Here is a 14,615-nt window from a genome sequence, read left to right as displayed (position 1 = left end):
GCATGTACAACGCCTTACTCAAAGACGCGGTACTCATAGGACCACATAAGTCTTCATGAATGAGAGCAAGTGATGTCGAAGATCTATGTGTCGCCTCCTTCGGAAAGGCGGCTCGGTGTTGCTTCCTCCCTGTAAACAAAGGGAACAAGCAGAAGATGGAGCCTTGATAGTCGGTAAACCCTCAACCAACCCATCCTTCGAAGCTTGCTGAAGAAGTTGATAGCTCAAATGGCCAAACCTAGCATGCCAAAGAGCAGAAGAAGCACTAGAAGAAAGAAGAGCGGTCAACTTGTACAGACCACTATCCTGGACTCCCTGAGCCAAGATGCTACCAGTTGCCTTATCACGAATGGTAATCTCATAATGAGAGAAGATCACCTCCACACTGACAAAAGGTTAAAAGCCAAATCTGGAATATACAGAACGTCAGAGAAGTACCTCTTGTCCTGGGAAGAGTGGAAGATGGGGATGGTGCCATGACCATGCACTGGCACGGAAGAAGAATTACCCAAAGTTATCTCACCTGACCTGGCAGTGAAGTCCTCGAACCAATCTCGATGGGGTGTCATGTGAGCAGTAGCACCGCTATCCACAATCCACGACCGTGACTGAAAAGTCACAAGAGCAAGTATACGATGAGCACTTGCTAATGCTATCATCCTTCTTGGTCTGGGACACCGCTGTAGAGGAATTGTTCTTTGCTGCTTCTTCACGCTTCTTCTTGTGACATTGGGGTGATTTATGACCCTTCTTGTTGCAACAATAATGACATTCAATGTCCTTGTTCTTAGAAGATTTGCTGTTGTCTTTATCCTTGTCGGAATCCTTGGAGTTCTTGTCAGAACCCCCTTTCCCTTTCTTTTGTTGATTCTTCCCTTCATCTCGCGCTGCCAAAGCTCCATCAGGGCCACCAGAGGTGCCAGTCTGCTCCTCAGAGCGAGACTCAATCTTCATAACGGAGGGGAGAACTTTCTCCCAAGTAACTGGAACAGGACGAGGAGAAGAAACAAGAGACTGAAAATATGCATCAAACCTCTCTGGAAGCTTGGAGAGAAGCTGAATAACCATGTCCTTTGTAGAGATGCCTTGCCACAAACAGTAAGCTCGTCCGGGAGATCTTTCATCTTCGAGATGAAAGTAGATAAAGATGGAAAGGGTTGGGAAGGAGAATGTGTCCAACAGTCCTCATGAAGGAGGTGCCAAAGTCTAGAGAGAGAAAGAGGAGTGAGGTGGTGAGTTGTCCAGTGTAGGTGGCAGGCAGGTGCCAAACTCTAGAGAGAGGAAGAGGAGTGAGGTGGTGAGTTGTCCAGTGTAGGTGGCAGGCAGGTGCTCTGTGGAGCAAGCTAGAGTGGACACATGGCTGGTTACTCCCTTTGTACAAAGGGGATAAGGTCTGGGTGGTGGACATTGGGTTGTGTCCACCTCGGGACATCAATGTGTGTGAACACCGGGTTGGTCATAATTTATAAGTGAGTTTTTGGTCGCCCAAAACTTAATGAAGTGTGTACACACTCACTTATAAATTAGTGTTAACTCTTAAGGCCAAGTTTATGACCAATACTTACCACCTGTCACATGCCACATAACCATGTCAACAGACAGTTTCACACGCACGGTTCGTGGGCGGGCGTCCCCTTACCTGGAACTACACATTGGTCAAGCAAGCATGAAAACAGCATGCAATTTCAATTGCAAGCAAGCACATAAAGATGCTATGCAATGCAGCGTTGGTATGGACAATTCCCGTTCATGAGACTATACCAAAATAGATGTGCTCCAGGCAAGTACACGAGGTACCAGACCCAATGGAACACCAATCCACCAAGCATTTCCGGGCATGTACACGGAGGCACAAGTCCCAACAGAAAGCCAAGTCTACAGTATCACATGAGTGGCATCAATCCCCTGCATAAACAACTGCCATGGACACCAGTCCAATGTACATACATGATAAGAAAGCATGGGTGGACCAATTGGGTGGCCAAATGGTGACAGTGTCTAGAGAAATTAGCCTGTAAGCTGCAGCCTGACTCTGTGCAAAAGCGCATGTGTTTCAGCCCTGTGCGCCTGTAGTCCAGCCAGCTGGCGTCTTGCCAAAAGCACAAGAGAAGGAGATTTAGTAGGCGCCTGTATACATTGCAGCGCAGCAGCCAACCAGCCCTCCAAAAGCCAAAGAGAGAGATTTAACCAGCGCCGCCTGGCATACTGTTCTCTGTAGCGCAGCAGCCAGCCCATGGGATGGTTTCCTTTTCTGTATAGGCATCCTCGGTACGAGCCAAGTATGCACGTGCTGCATCCCTCGGTTGCATGTGCAACTCTCGAGCAATCATTGCCATTGCATAATCCATATAATATTCAGCTTTCTTGGCTTTCAAATGGTCATGTACCAATGGATCCTTGTGGCGGTAGAGCTTCAATTCTTCTTGTTGTGCATGGAGAAGAGCTTGCATACAAGTAAGTTCATCCTTAAGACTATGGACTCTTCTTCCTGCATTTTCTTTGCCACGAGATGGCTGTCCCACATATTTATGTTTCCTAGTGTGCACCACATGAGTTTGCTCATCCTGTAAAGCATTGGAGGCATGCATTTCATTGTCCCCGCCTCTTGTGTTAGCATCTCCAACATTCACTCTATGGCTGTCCATAGTGTTCTGAGTGTAGAGATAGCTAGTGTTCACGGTGATCATCTTTCATGATAGAAGTGAAAGAGAACCGTATGCTCTGATTATTGATACCAATGTAACTTGGTTGAACACAATGCTAAACAATACACTTAAATACACCAAGATTTAATGAACAACATGCTCAATAGAAGAAGTAATTTGCTGAATTGACAAGAGACGTATAATGAGCCGGAACGGCCGGCCCCTCAAATAAAGTATATTGATCTTGAGAGAATCAAGTACATAGTGTCATGGGCATTTTTCACCAGATTTCCATACCAATGCATATGAATACATTATTGCAAGCAATTGACTGTCGGTGCACACTACCCTCTCAAGTGCCCATGTTCCCTACCATCTGCTCTCTATTGTTCCACCAATATATGGTAGCAACAATCTGCAAGAGGACACGTAGGACAAAAGAACACTACACAAGGTATGTGATCTTGGAGTCCAGTTTCTCCCTCCTACTACTTACTTCCATATTTAAGCATAAAAGCTTACCGATTGCAAGTAGAGTCGATAACAACGGAAGTCTTCACGATGGAAGTGCTTGGAGTGTTGAAATCTTCGTTTTGTTACAATCGTTCTCGACAAAAGTCTTCAAGAGGATGAAGGGAACCCTGGGAAAGCTTCCCCTATGGTTCAACTTGAGAAAGGAAGGCTGAAATTAGCAAAAAGACGAGAAATTACAGCAAAAATGAGAGCTGTTCTGTTGAATTTCAGTCATTGGGAGTGTGTAGGAGAGTGTACAGCACGTGGAAACACTCTTGGAAGTTGGAAAAACACCCTAGCAAGCTTGGATATGGAGTTGGGAAGGAGAAAGTGCAGAAAATACAGCCAAAGAGGAATCATGAAGAGAGAGGGAAGAGTGAGGTGGTGAGTTGTCCACTCTAGGTGTCAGGTAGGTTCTTTGTGGTGCAAGCTAGAACGAACACATGGTTGGTTACTCCCTTTGTATAAATGGGATAAGGTTTGGACAATTCCCGTTCATGAGACGATACCAAAATAGACTTGCTCTAGGCAAGTACACGAGGTACCAGACCCAATGGAACACCAATCCACCAGGCAGTTTCAGGCATGTACACAGAGGTACAAGTCCCAACGGAAAGCCAATTCCATAGTATCTCATGAGTGGCCTCAATCCTCGACTTATACAACTGCCATGGATGCTAGTCCAATGTACATACATGATGAGAAAGCACAGGTGGACCGATTGGGTGGCCAAATGGTGACATGTATCTCTTTCGGGAACGCGGTATGGTCACCTTGATTACCCTCTATGTCGATGATCTTATTCTCATTGGCGGTCATGTGGAGCACATAGCTGTGACGAAGTCTGCCTTGTCAAAGGAGTTTGAGATGACGAACTTAGGCTTATTCCATTTCTTTTTGGGATTGGAGATTTAGCAGACCCAGAGGGGGTTCTTTGTTTGTCAGCAGCGGTATGTTCATGAGTTGCTGCAGGCCTTTGGGATGGAGAACTGCAAGCCTATTTCATCTCCAGTGGACCCGAATACCAAACTTACAGTACATGATCCTTGTGAGCAGGTTGATGCCTCCTTGTATCGGAAGCTTGTTGGTGCATTGATTTGGTTGTTGAACACCAGGTTGGACGTAAATTTTCCAGTGGGACTGTTGATGCAGACACCTATGAAGATTCATTGGGACGTAGGATTGCGGATCTTGCGGTATCTTCAAGGTACGAAGGATGGACTCTTCTATGACACTAGAGGGGGAACGAAGGACCAAGCCAGTCTCCGAGGTTGGAGTGACTCTGATTGGGGAGGAGATCCAGACACGAGGAGATCTACATCAGGCTACGGATTTACCCTTGGCTCAGGAGCTATTTCTTGGAGTAGCAAGAGGTAGCCAACTATTGCTTTGTCTTCTACTGAGGCAGAGTACCGAGCTGCTTGTGGTGTTGCTTGCGAGGTGGTGTGGCTACGGAGGTTACTTAGCGAGATTGGGTTTCCACAGAAGGAACTCACATTCATCCAGTGCGATTACGAGAGCTGCATAGCTATTGCTTGTACCTGGTCTTCCATTCTCGGACCAAGCACAGAGATACAATATCACTTTGTTCGTGAGAAGATTTTGACTAATGACATCTTGCTTATCTTTTGCTCGATGGTGAACAATGTGGCGGACTTCTTCACGAGGCCTCTACCTCAGCAGATGCTCCATCAGCACTCTAGCTCACTGGAGTTGGTTCCACATCCAAGAGCTGAGAGGGGGTGTTAGCACTTATCTCCTGTCCCTACCATATTACTCAGTAGGGAGTGAAGGCCTCTGTTGTGGGTGTGCCCGCCCGGCTAGGAGCTTTCTCCATTTTTTCCTCATTGTCCATTTTTCCTATTTGTAGGACCCGTGGGGGGGGTGTTTTTTTTTGCTGTCGGCTGTAGATTTGTTGGCCGACCAGGAGTGGCCCACCGTTTGCTGGTCGACTGGATTTTATCCAGTCATGGGCTCTCATGGGGCTGTCAGTCTGTTTTAGGCTGGCCGACCAGTAGTCCCAGGGTGGTATATATACCACCCTTGCTCCCCACAACAGTTTGTACCAGATCCTTTGTATATAGTAGAGTTTATACAAATTCTCTCTCCTACAGTTCTGCATTTCTGTTCTCATAGGTGTTTGTCTCATTTCCGTTTGCCCATTCTGACACCCTTATCTCCTCATGAAGTAGGCGCCTATATCCCTTGAAGGGAGGGAGAGAATAAGCCTTTCTATACGGATAGTGGGTGGCCATTGCCACCTCGACAGGAGCCACACCCTCCCATAAGTGGAGAGGGTCCACACTCTTTTACTCAAAAGAGTGCTTGATTTATGAGAGTTTGGCCGGCTGCCATCCATTAAGTGTCCAAACTTATAACCTGTCCACCCAGTCTTTAATGAAGTGTGGATGCCCAAATTCATTTATAAGTTGTCCGACTGTACTTTAATGAAGTGTGGATGTGCAAAGAAGCACAATGAGCTAAAACACAAATAAGCTTAAACAAAGAGTTTTGGGTCACACCTACCACCTGTCTACAACCTATAAGCAAGGTCATAATACAGATTTAGTGCACAGTTCACGAGAGGGTGTCCCTTGCCCATAAACTAAACACAGATCTTGCAGGCAGTAAAACATTTCATGCGAAAACAGTTCCAAGCATGCAAGTATGCGATGCATATGTAGTCAATCTCCCTTTCATTTAGCTTGTAGCAGGCGGTCATTCTGGCCATAGACATTATGTCCCAAGGCCAACCGGAATACCGTAATCTGGATATGGGCGGACCAAAATCCCCAGCCTCTCATATCTAGCCTACTGGCCATAGTCATAGGGGACGCCCGTCCCAGGCCTTGGGGACAGGGGAACGCCGTCCCGGCCTACCTTTCACATGGGGACGCGTCCCTCTGCAGGGGGGATGTCCCATGTCCCGTCCTTCACTACGGGATGGCCGTCCCCTATCAAGGGATGCCTTAAACATGTGGGACGGGAAGGGAAAAAAACGAACGGGCGCCTCATTTTATGTTTTTTTTTTGGTAAAAAAGAAGGCCGAGTCGTGTGAGCGTCGAGCGATCTCTGCTCTCATCCATCTCTGCTGTGTGCGATCGAGTGCTCTCCAGAGTCCAGACTCCTACGTCTCTGCTGTGACCTGTCACCTCTGCACTTGCAGTCTTGCTCTCCTCCTCCTCTGCTCTTCCATCTCTGCTCTCCTCCTTCCAGGTCTGTGCTGTTGTGCGCTTTCCAGGTTCCTCCGTCTCTGCTATCACCTATGCAGTGTGCACACTTGCTCTCAGCCTCTCCTCCGTCTTTGCTCCTCCATCTTTGCTCTGCAGTGTGCAGTGACTGCACAGCAGGCTGCAGCACAAGTTCTTGCCACAGGTGACAACCCACTACTCTAGAGTCTAGTCTCCATCTAAGCTGCCCAGCCTCTAGGCCCCAGGCCCCAGTGGCCAGCCTTCAAAGCTCAAAGTTCAATCACAATGGCCTCTTCCTTGCGAGCACCAGCAGCCCATGTTGGGGGCAAGGGTTCAAATTGGTCTTGGTGGGAAGAGGTGAATCCCAAAGACCAGGAAGCGGGGGAGGTTCACGTCAATGGCGTTGCAAGTTATGCCCATACACACGAACAAGTGGGGCAAACAAGGTGAGAGCTCACCTTCTCCATGAGTCTGGGCATGAGGTGTAGTTTTGCCCAAATGTAAGCCAAGAGAAGAGGACGGAGCTCTTAGAGCGGGCTGCAGCACAAGCGTCTCTCTTTACAGCAAGGAGGGCGGCACATCCTGTGGCAATTGACCCCGCAACATTTGTCAGGCCACCTGTATCAGAGGCATGTAGTAGAGCCTCTAGAGCTTCTGCATCAGCATCAGCATCAGCTAGCCATACATCCTCCACACCACATGCGTCCTTTAGCATGCCATCCATAGTTCCTACACGTCGACAGAGCACCCTCGATTAGAAATGGGATCCCAAGAGAAAGGAGGATGTTGATATGGCAGTGGCTCGCTTCTTTTTTTGTGATCATATTGCCTTCAATGCTGCCAAATCTGAGTACTTCAAGGTTATGGTGAGGAAGATTGGCGAGTATGGTCCATCTTACACTCCCCCATCCTCAGAGACCTTGCGTACCACTCTTCTTGAGAAAGAGAGGCATGTTGTAGAGCAAGCTGCAGAGAACACAAAGCATACGTGGAAAAAGAATGGAGTGTCTCTCATCGCTGATGGATGGAGCGATACACGAAAGAGGTCATCCATGGGGTAGTGAGTGGCCTATTCTCAAGGAGAGATGTATTTCGTTTCATTGCATGATACATCAGGGACTGGGAAGAGTGCTGATGTGCTTGCATCAGAGTGGACAGAGGCAATAGAATTTGTTGGTGGTGACCTTGTTATGGGATTTGTTGTGGATGGCGAGGCCGCCAACAGGGCCGCAGGTGCCATTGTTGAAGGGATGTATCCACATGTGATTGCGCCCATCATTTAGAGGGCAAGTCACATGGTCACTTTTGTGTTGAATCATCAATTCTTACTACATGAGTGTCATAAGAAATCAAGCAAGCAGCTCTTGAAGTACTCGGAGACACGGTTTGCGTATAACTTTCTGATGTTGGGCCGGCTGAGTACATGTAGTGCCGCATTGAGGCAGGTTTTCATTAGTGATGAGTTCACATCATCTCCGTTAGCCTCTACTACTGGAGGGTGGAAATGCAAAGATGATGCTGAAGATCCTGAGTTTTGGGAGCATGTGCGTCGCATTGATGCAATGGTGCAGCCCATAATGCATTTGTTGAGGCTTGTGGATGGCATGAAGCCATGCATTGGGAAAGTGTATGAGGCCATGGACAGGATGATTGAGAAATTGAAAGAGCTCATTAAAGAGCAAGAGCAATTTGATCATGATGACGAGGATGAGGAGGACACTCTCAAGAGCAAGTATGAGATGGTTCAGGATCTGTGGGTCAAAAGATGGAATGCATATCATTCTCCTTTGCATGCAGCAACATACATTTTGGACCCCGAGTTTCAAGGCAAGGGTCAAGAAAATGATCGAGAGGTGAATAGTGGTTGGCGGATTATCTTAGAGAGATTGGTGCCAGAGCCTAGTGCAAGGCGCAAAATAAGAGACTCACTTGCAGAGTATAGATCTTTTCGTGGCATGTATGGTTGCCCGGATGCACAGGAGGATCGGACTCGGGTGGGGGCAGCTTTGTGGTGGGACGATTTTGGATCAGATGGACCAGAGTTACAACAATTGGCTATTCGCATTCTCAGCCAAGTTGTGAGCTCCTCTTGTTTGGAGCAACTCTGGAGCTCCTATAGTCACATTGCATCAAAGAAGAGGAACTGCCTTGGCGTAGAAAAAGCCCATGATTTGGTTTTTGTAAGTGCCAACTTGCGTATGTTGGGCAAGGGGGTGATTGCAAAAGCTAATCCTTTTGTGGAGTGGGAGTAGCAACAAGAGAAGGAGAATGAGCAGGTTGACGTCAGAGAGACTGGTGCTCATGACAATGAGGCCAGTGTTTCCTTCAGTATGGATTCTGATTGATTAGCGCAATGCCGTAGTCTTCAACCTTGGATGTCACATGTGCAGCTCAGCCTTTAGGACCCTCTACCCAAGCTATATTTATGTAGACATGGTTTATTTTCTAGTATCTGCATTCTAGAGACAGTAGACTATGGCACTATGCTTCAGCTGTGAGTCTCAACAGTTGTATTGTGTTTTGTGTACACAGCAGTACACTATTTTTATAATATGAATCATGAATTGTGCCATTTTGTGTGCTTTCTTTCAAAATACTCAAATGTAATATAAATACTTAACATTTGATGGATATATTGATGCATTTTTTGTGTACCGTCCCATCCCCCGTCCCCGTTCCCTGCCTCTAGGCGTTCCTCATCCCCAAACCCTTCTCCGTCCCCATTCCCGTCCCCCGACCCATGTGACTATGCTACTGGCTCCTGGTGTAGACATTAGTTCCCTACTATGAGGTTCCACTCCACATGACACTTGGCATAGATGTAAGTCCCGTGCCATGAGGTGTCATGTCCACACAAGGTAGCCCGTCCATAGGTCGGGAAGTATAGAGAATGCCCAACTAGTGACATCCCCCCCGACTTCTAAATAGCTGACCGCAACCGAAAAGCTTCCAAATATGCTTCTAGGAGTTGCGGATACTCTTGGGAGTATACCCCATTCATCCATTTAGCATCCATGGGTGAATAATTTTTGAACTTCACAAGGTAGCGCCTTTGAAGTTTGCCTCTTGCAAGCTTACGCTCCTTGTGAGACACAATCAGCTACCTCTTTGAGCTCACCCACTTCAGGTGGATCTTCCATAACCGACTCTTTAGGCTTCGGTCCCACATATTTGCGAAAGAGGCTTACATGAAACACGACGTGTATTTTCCAATGATTCGGCAAAGGCTAAAGCCAACCAAAAATCACCTCATTGATCTGCTCACTGACTTTGAAGGAACCATAGTTGGTAGAGAGTTTAGGGCACCTTCAGCCCTCTGCCTACGGAGTCCACGCCTCACCTACGGGCTGGACTCTTTTCTTGAGATTAGTGCATCAGTGTTTTGTTGTTTTCTCTCATCTCTGTCTTGGAGCTTCAGCATTTTTGTCATTCGTCTACATCTTTCCGCTGCCCTCTTACATGGTATCAGAGCCTAGAGACGTCTAGACCTGGAATCGCTGATTGGCTGCGTTTTCATGCAAACTTGGTGGCTGTCCGCATTGTTTCAAACCTATGTTTTCTTCTCCAGAGGGGAAGATCTGTGTTTTCTGCTTTTTTTTTCTGTTGATGATGATGATAATGCTAGTTGTGATGTTGGCAGCTGCTACTGCTGATGGTGCTCTAAATGCTGTCCTAATCAGGGATTATGATTTGAGCGTGCATGTGACAGCAGGACTCGATGATCATGGGACATTTGGATCTTACATGAGATTATGGTTTTGGACTTTGGGATGATATGACTCCTCTTATAGTGGAGGACAATTGTTTCGAAGAGAGGGGTAATGTCACCATTGTTAGGTTTGGGATTAGATTTAGGTTTGGCAATGAAGCACACAAAGCACAATCAGCTTTGGGATGATATGACTTCTCTTATAGTGGAGGACAACTGTTTCGAAGAGAGGGGTAATGTCACCATTGTTAGGTTTGGGGTTAGGTTTAGGGTTAGGAATGAAGCACAAACTTAAAGGAGAGATTGGAAAAACACGACGCACACAATAATGAGACAAGGGTGCAAGTACAAAAGTGAGTGACTTAATGAGTCTCTTTACACACTCTGAAAGAGTGTTCACATGCGGGGGGAAAAACCCTTCATTGTGAAGGTAAAAAGTGCCCCGGTGTCCCTAATTCACATGGTCATTACTATAGATTTCACAAATCCAAGTGCCCCCCCCCCTAAAAAAAAGAAAAAAGAAAAACACAAAAGCCCCGTGATGATGTGAACATGTAGAGGGATGTAACATATCAATCTCAAAAAGATAGTGAGCCTAAAGCTTTTCAGAAAGCTTCAAACTTCTCCCTGGGCAGTGCCTTGCTGAACAGATCTGCAATGTTTTCATGTGTAGAGACGTAAACAAGGTTGACATGTAGCCTCTCTCTCCAGTCCACCTCAATGTGCTTAGTACAAGCATGGAAAACTGGGATCTGTGCCACGGGGATAGCACTCTGACTCTCAATGAGAATGGGTGTGGTGGATTGTGATGCCACATGAAGATCTGCCAACTGTCTTTTGAGCCATACACTCAACTGTTGCTTTCTGTTTGTAAGACGAAGTGGCCATTGTTGGTTGCTTCTTGCTCAACCAAGATATGCTCTAAGTACCTGAAAGAAAGCAACTACCATTAATGGTCAAAACAACCAGCCCAATCTGAATCGCTGAAGCATGCAGCTGAATATCACCCTCCCGGGCAGAGAACAATCCAAGAGACTGGGTGCCCTATAAGTAACTCGAAGACATGCTTCACAGCCTACCGATACTTAGATCCTCAGCAATATGCAAACTAACAAGAAGGTCCAAAGACTTCCAACATGTAACATTATTCAATCTCTCTCTCTCTCTCTCTCTCTCTCTCTCTCTCTCTAGCCGCAAAGGCAGGCCTCTTATTGTGAAGTTCTTAACTCGTTGGTCACACACTTGTGCTTGTTTGATTGCTTCATTAACAATCACATTGTTGGCTCTTCAGCTCATTCTTGTATTTGTCTAAGTTACATGCGCTTGTGTTTCTAGGTGTGGAAGAATATTCTCTCTGCTGGAAACGAGCTTGTTACCTTGGCACATTCTCTTTCAGAGCTCTCCGACAATCTGTACAAGCAAGAGGTAACCCGATCATAAGCTTCTGTAATATTGTGTTTTTCATGTTTTTTATATGTTGGATACTTGCACCAAAATACCAGAAGGGCCCCCTTTTATATGGTGCTTATTATAGCTGTCAAAATTGGCATTGGCAAGGTCGCAATCTGTTCTCATGTTTTTGCCTAAGAGTAGCCTTTGTCAACCTTGTTTAAACCTTTGCTAATCAACGCTTTCCAACACGATTAGACAATGGTGTTGAAAAGTGTAGGTTGGGAATGGCCACGTAGGTTGAAATGCGGCCTCACATTGAGCTTGGTTTTCCTACCTAGCGACAAGATCATGAGTGCTGCCCACCAACTGCAGTGTGTCCCTTCAACCAGTTGTTTCTCAGGTTTGATCTGGTGTATTCATTTACTTGATTGTAATACTGCCTAGGCCCCTCCCTGGCATGATGACATGGCATTTACATTTTTTTTCATCTTATTTGCGTTTCGAGAGTTGCCCTTTTGATTCCATTTGGGACAATTTGACAACTGCCATCGTATGGTACATTCCTTTTGGGGCTGGCTCAAGAGGGGTGTGTTTATATACTCACCTATGACCATGCCCTTTCTACTATCCTCCGCCCTACTCAATTAGACAGTCATTCAAGAACTTGCACTCCTGGCATCTCGCCTGCCATATGAGCTGGCGGTTTCTTAGTCAGAAGTTAAGCAGGTTATTTCATGAGCTCTCCTGATGTCTCTCGATCAGTGGCCGAGCTGAAGCTTATGGGTCTTTCTATTTCAAGTGCAAATGTGATTTGTGGTGAGTTACTTGCCAACTAAAGCTGGTTCTGTGTATTCAGATAATGAGCTTGTTTCAAGTCTCTTCTGGAGAAAGTCTTATGCCAAGCAGCAGTATTCTTTCAAAGGAGATGCCGGAAGAAAAGGAACCTCTACCACTGAGTTCTCAGCATGGCAAGCAGTCTATTGACTATAATTGGCTGTCTCTTGATGACACTCACATCTTACAGGAAAACCATGTGGTGCCGCCATCAAAATGCACTCCTGCAAGACCAGCCAGCACCTTAGGAAAGGGCTCTTCTGGTGAGGAGATAACACCATCAGAAAGGACTCCTGCAAAACCAGCCAGCACATTAGATAAGGGCAGTTCTGGTCAGGAGATTACACCATTGACGCATCAAGCTGTACATGCTAGTTCTCAAGAACTCAATTCTCATTCCAAGAAGGAAGCTACCAGATCCAGGCCACAGAAAAGCAGCAAGCGGCTTGAAAAAGTTAGTAAAGCTAAAACACTGAAGGCATTGAAAGTCATTATTGCAGACAATAATCCAGAAAGTGTTTGCAGAAAATGTGGGCTTGAGCAGGGTACCGAGTGCATCGTGTGCAAACAGTGCAGTGCAGGTTATCACACCCACTGCTTAGATTTGACATCGGACATTTTGCCTGCAAGTGGGTGGTGTTGCCCTTTGTGCACTTTGAAGGAGGTTGTGGAGAGTCCATGTACAGGGACCCTTGATAAAGGGGTCCTTGTTAAAGAAACAAGGAAAGAGCTATTCTTGAGTAGTGTTGCAATTAGTGAAACCAGCAGGGAGCTTCTTAAGACCACTGGTAAAGCAGGAATTTGTGAAGCATGCAAGAAAGAAGACGATAATGTTCTCCTGTGCGATGCATGTGATGCTGCTTATCATATGAACTGCCTGACTCCTGCCATCGACAGAGTCCCTGATGGGTATTGGTATTGTCCTACATGTGTTGAAGCCCAGAGGAAATTTGTCGTTTCACATGAAGATGCCCATGAAGATGCCACCCATTCCAATGTTCACAATTGCTCGGTATGCGATCGGGTTTCCAGGGACTCTTTACTTGCCACTGAGAATGAATCCGCAGAACATGTGTATTTTAAAGACACTTCTCCAGTACATATTTTGGGCAAGGCATTGCCAGAGCATGGCGTTGAGCATGGATCTCCAGAGCATAGTGTTGAGAATGGATCTCGAGAACATAGCCTGGAAAATGGGTCTCCGGAGCTTGCTTTTCTTCTAGAGAATGAGAATGCTTGTAAGCTTTGTGGGGTTGAAGGCAAGAAATCTGCCGTTTCGTGTTCGGGATGCCGAAAACGCTACCATTTGTCTTGCCTCAGGCCCTCCTTGAAAAAGCTCCCGCGCAGAACGTGGTATTGCCCCTCATGCCTCTGCAGGGCATGCAAAACTGATGCAGATGATGACAAGATCCTCTTATGTGATGCTTGTGATGAAGGCTATCATACATACTGCCTGATTCCTCCCCTTTCAGAGATACCTGAGGGAGCCTGGTTTTGTCCGTCTTGTGCAAAGGCCAAAAACATGGTGCCGAATTCACCAAATAAGACCGAAGTACTGAAAAGGAAGCGGAAGAGCACGGAGCCAAGGAGATCTATTTGAAAGTTGGTCTGGCATTGATTGAGTTTGGCTGCATTTTTCTGTACATTGAAAAGAACTTCATATTTCCCAGCATCTTCAGTCGTATTTTTCTATCTATACTTGGGCTTTAGATAATGTGTGTTGTTAAGTCATCAAGCTTGACTGTGTGTGTATGTTTAACAGAGGTGTAGTGAATGATTGTGCTAGTTGCTGCTGCATCTGATAAGCTTGAGTGTCTCTTGTTTCACCTTCTTGTATTTCTATAGAAAGGAAACTGTTTTTGTTTTTATTGTTAAGAGAAATATATTGTTTTTAGGTCTCAAAGGCCCCTCTCAGGCAGGTAATTGTTTCAATTAAGGAAGCTATGCCATTATCACAGCCAAAATTGTATGGAAATGCCAGTTACTACATTCTCCCCTTGCCCTTTGATTGTGTTGTGTTCATCTCTGCAGGCAGATTGTTATTGAGGCTTTTTAAGTTAAAAAGCTACTTGCAGGTTGGCAAGTGTGCACATGCAGAGGAGAGGAGGGGGGGACAACAATTTGTGGGGGGAGTATGTCTATTTGACTGAATTGGCATCATGTCTTCACTCAAGCTGCATTATGGCTGTTTGGCTGAAGTGGCATCATGTCTATTCACTCAAGCTGCATTACTTCTTTTTAGAGATTTTCTGCTTGAGGGCAAGGATTTCCAGAAAGAATATGTAACCTCAAGAAAGAAACTACTAGTGGAAATATGCCATGTTTGAAGAG

General features: G+C 46.0%; 1 protein-coding gene across 2 annotated transcripts in view; it reads left to right on the top strand.

The window, feature by feature from the left end:
• The window catches only part of LOC147633776 (uncharacterized), a 55,630-nt gene extending 41,549 nt beyond the window's left edge, over positions 1-14,081 (top strand). For both annotated transcript variants that reach the window (XM_086804799.1, XM_086804800.1), the window contains exons 4-5: positions 11,394-11,483; positions 12,307-14,081. In XM_086804799.1, coding sequence (XP_086660925.1) covers positions 11,394-11,483; positions 12,307-13,884 — 1,668 coding nt within the window. In that variant the 3' untranslated portion in view covers positions 13,885-14,081. The remainder of the gene's footprint in view (positions 1-11,393; positions 11,484-12,306) is intronic.
• The last annotated feature ends 534 nt before the right edge of the window (positions 14,082-14,615 follow it).

Source organism: Cibotium barometz, chromosome 11 (genome assembly GCF_041138505.1).
Source record: "Cibotium barometz isolate CiBa-2024 chromosome 11, ASM4113850v1, whole genome shotgun sequence".
Taxonomy (NCBI): Eukaryota; Viridiplantae; Streptophyta; class Polypodiopsida; order Cyatheales; family Cibotiaceae; genus Cibotium; species Cibotium barometz.
The sequence above is the reverse complement of the archived record's forward strand: the minus strand, read 5'-3'. Positions and strand labels throughout refer to the sequence as shown.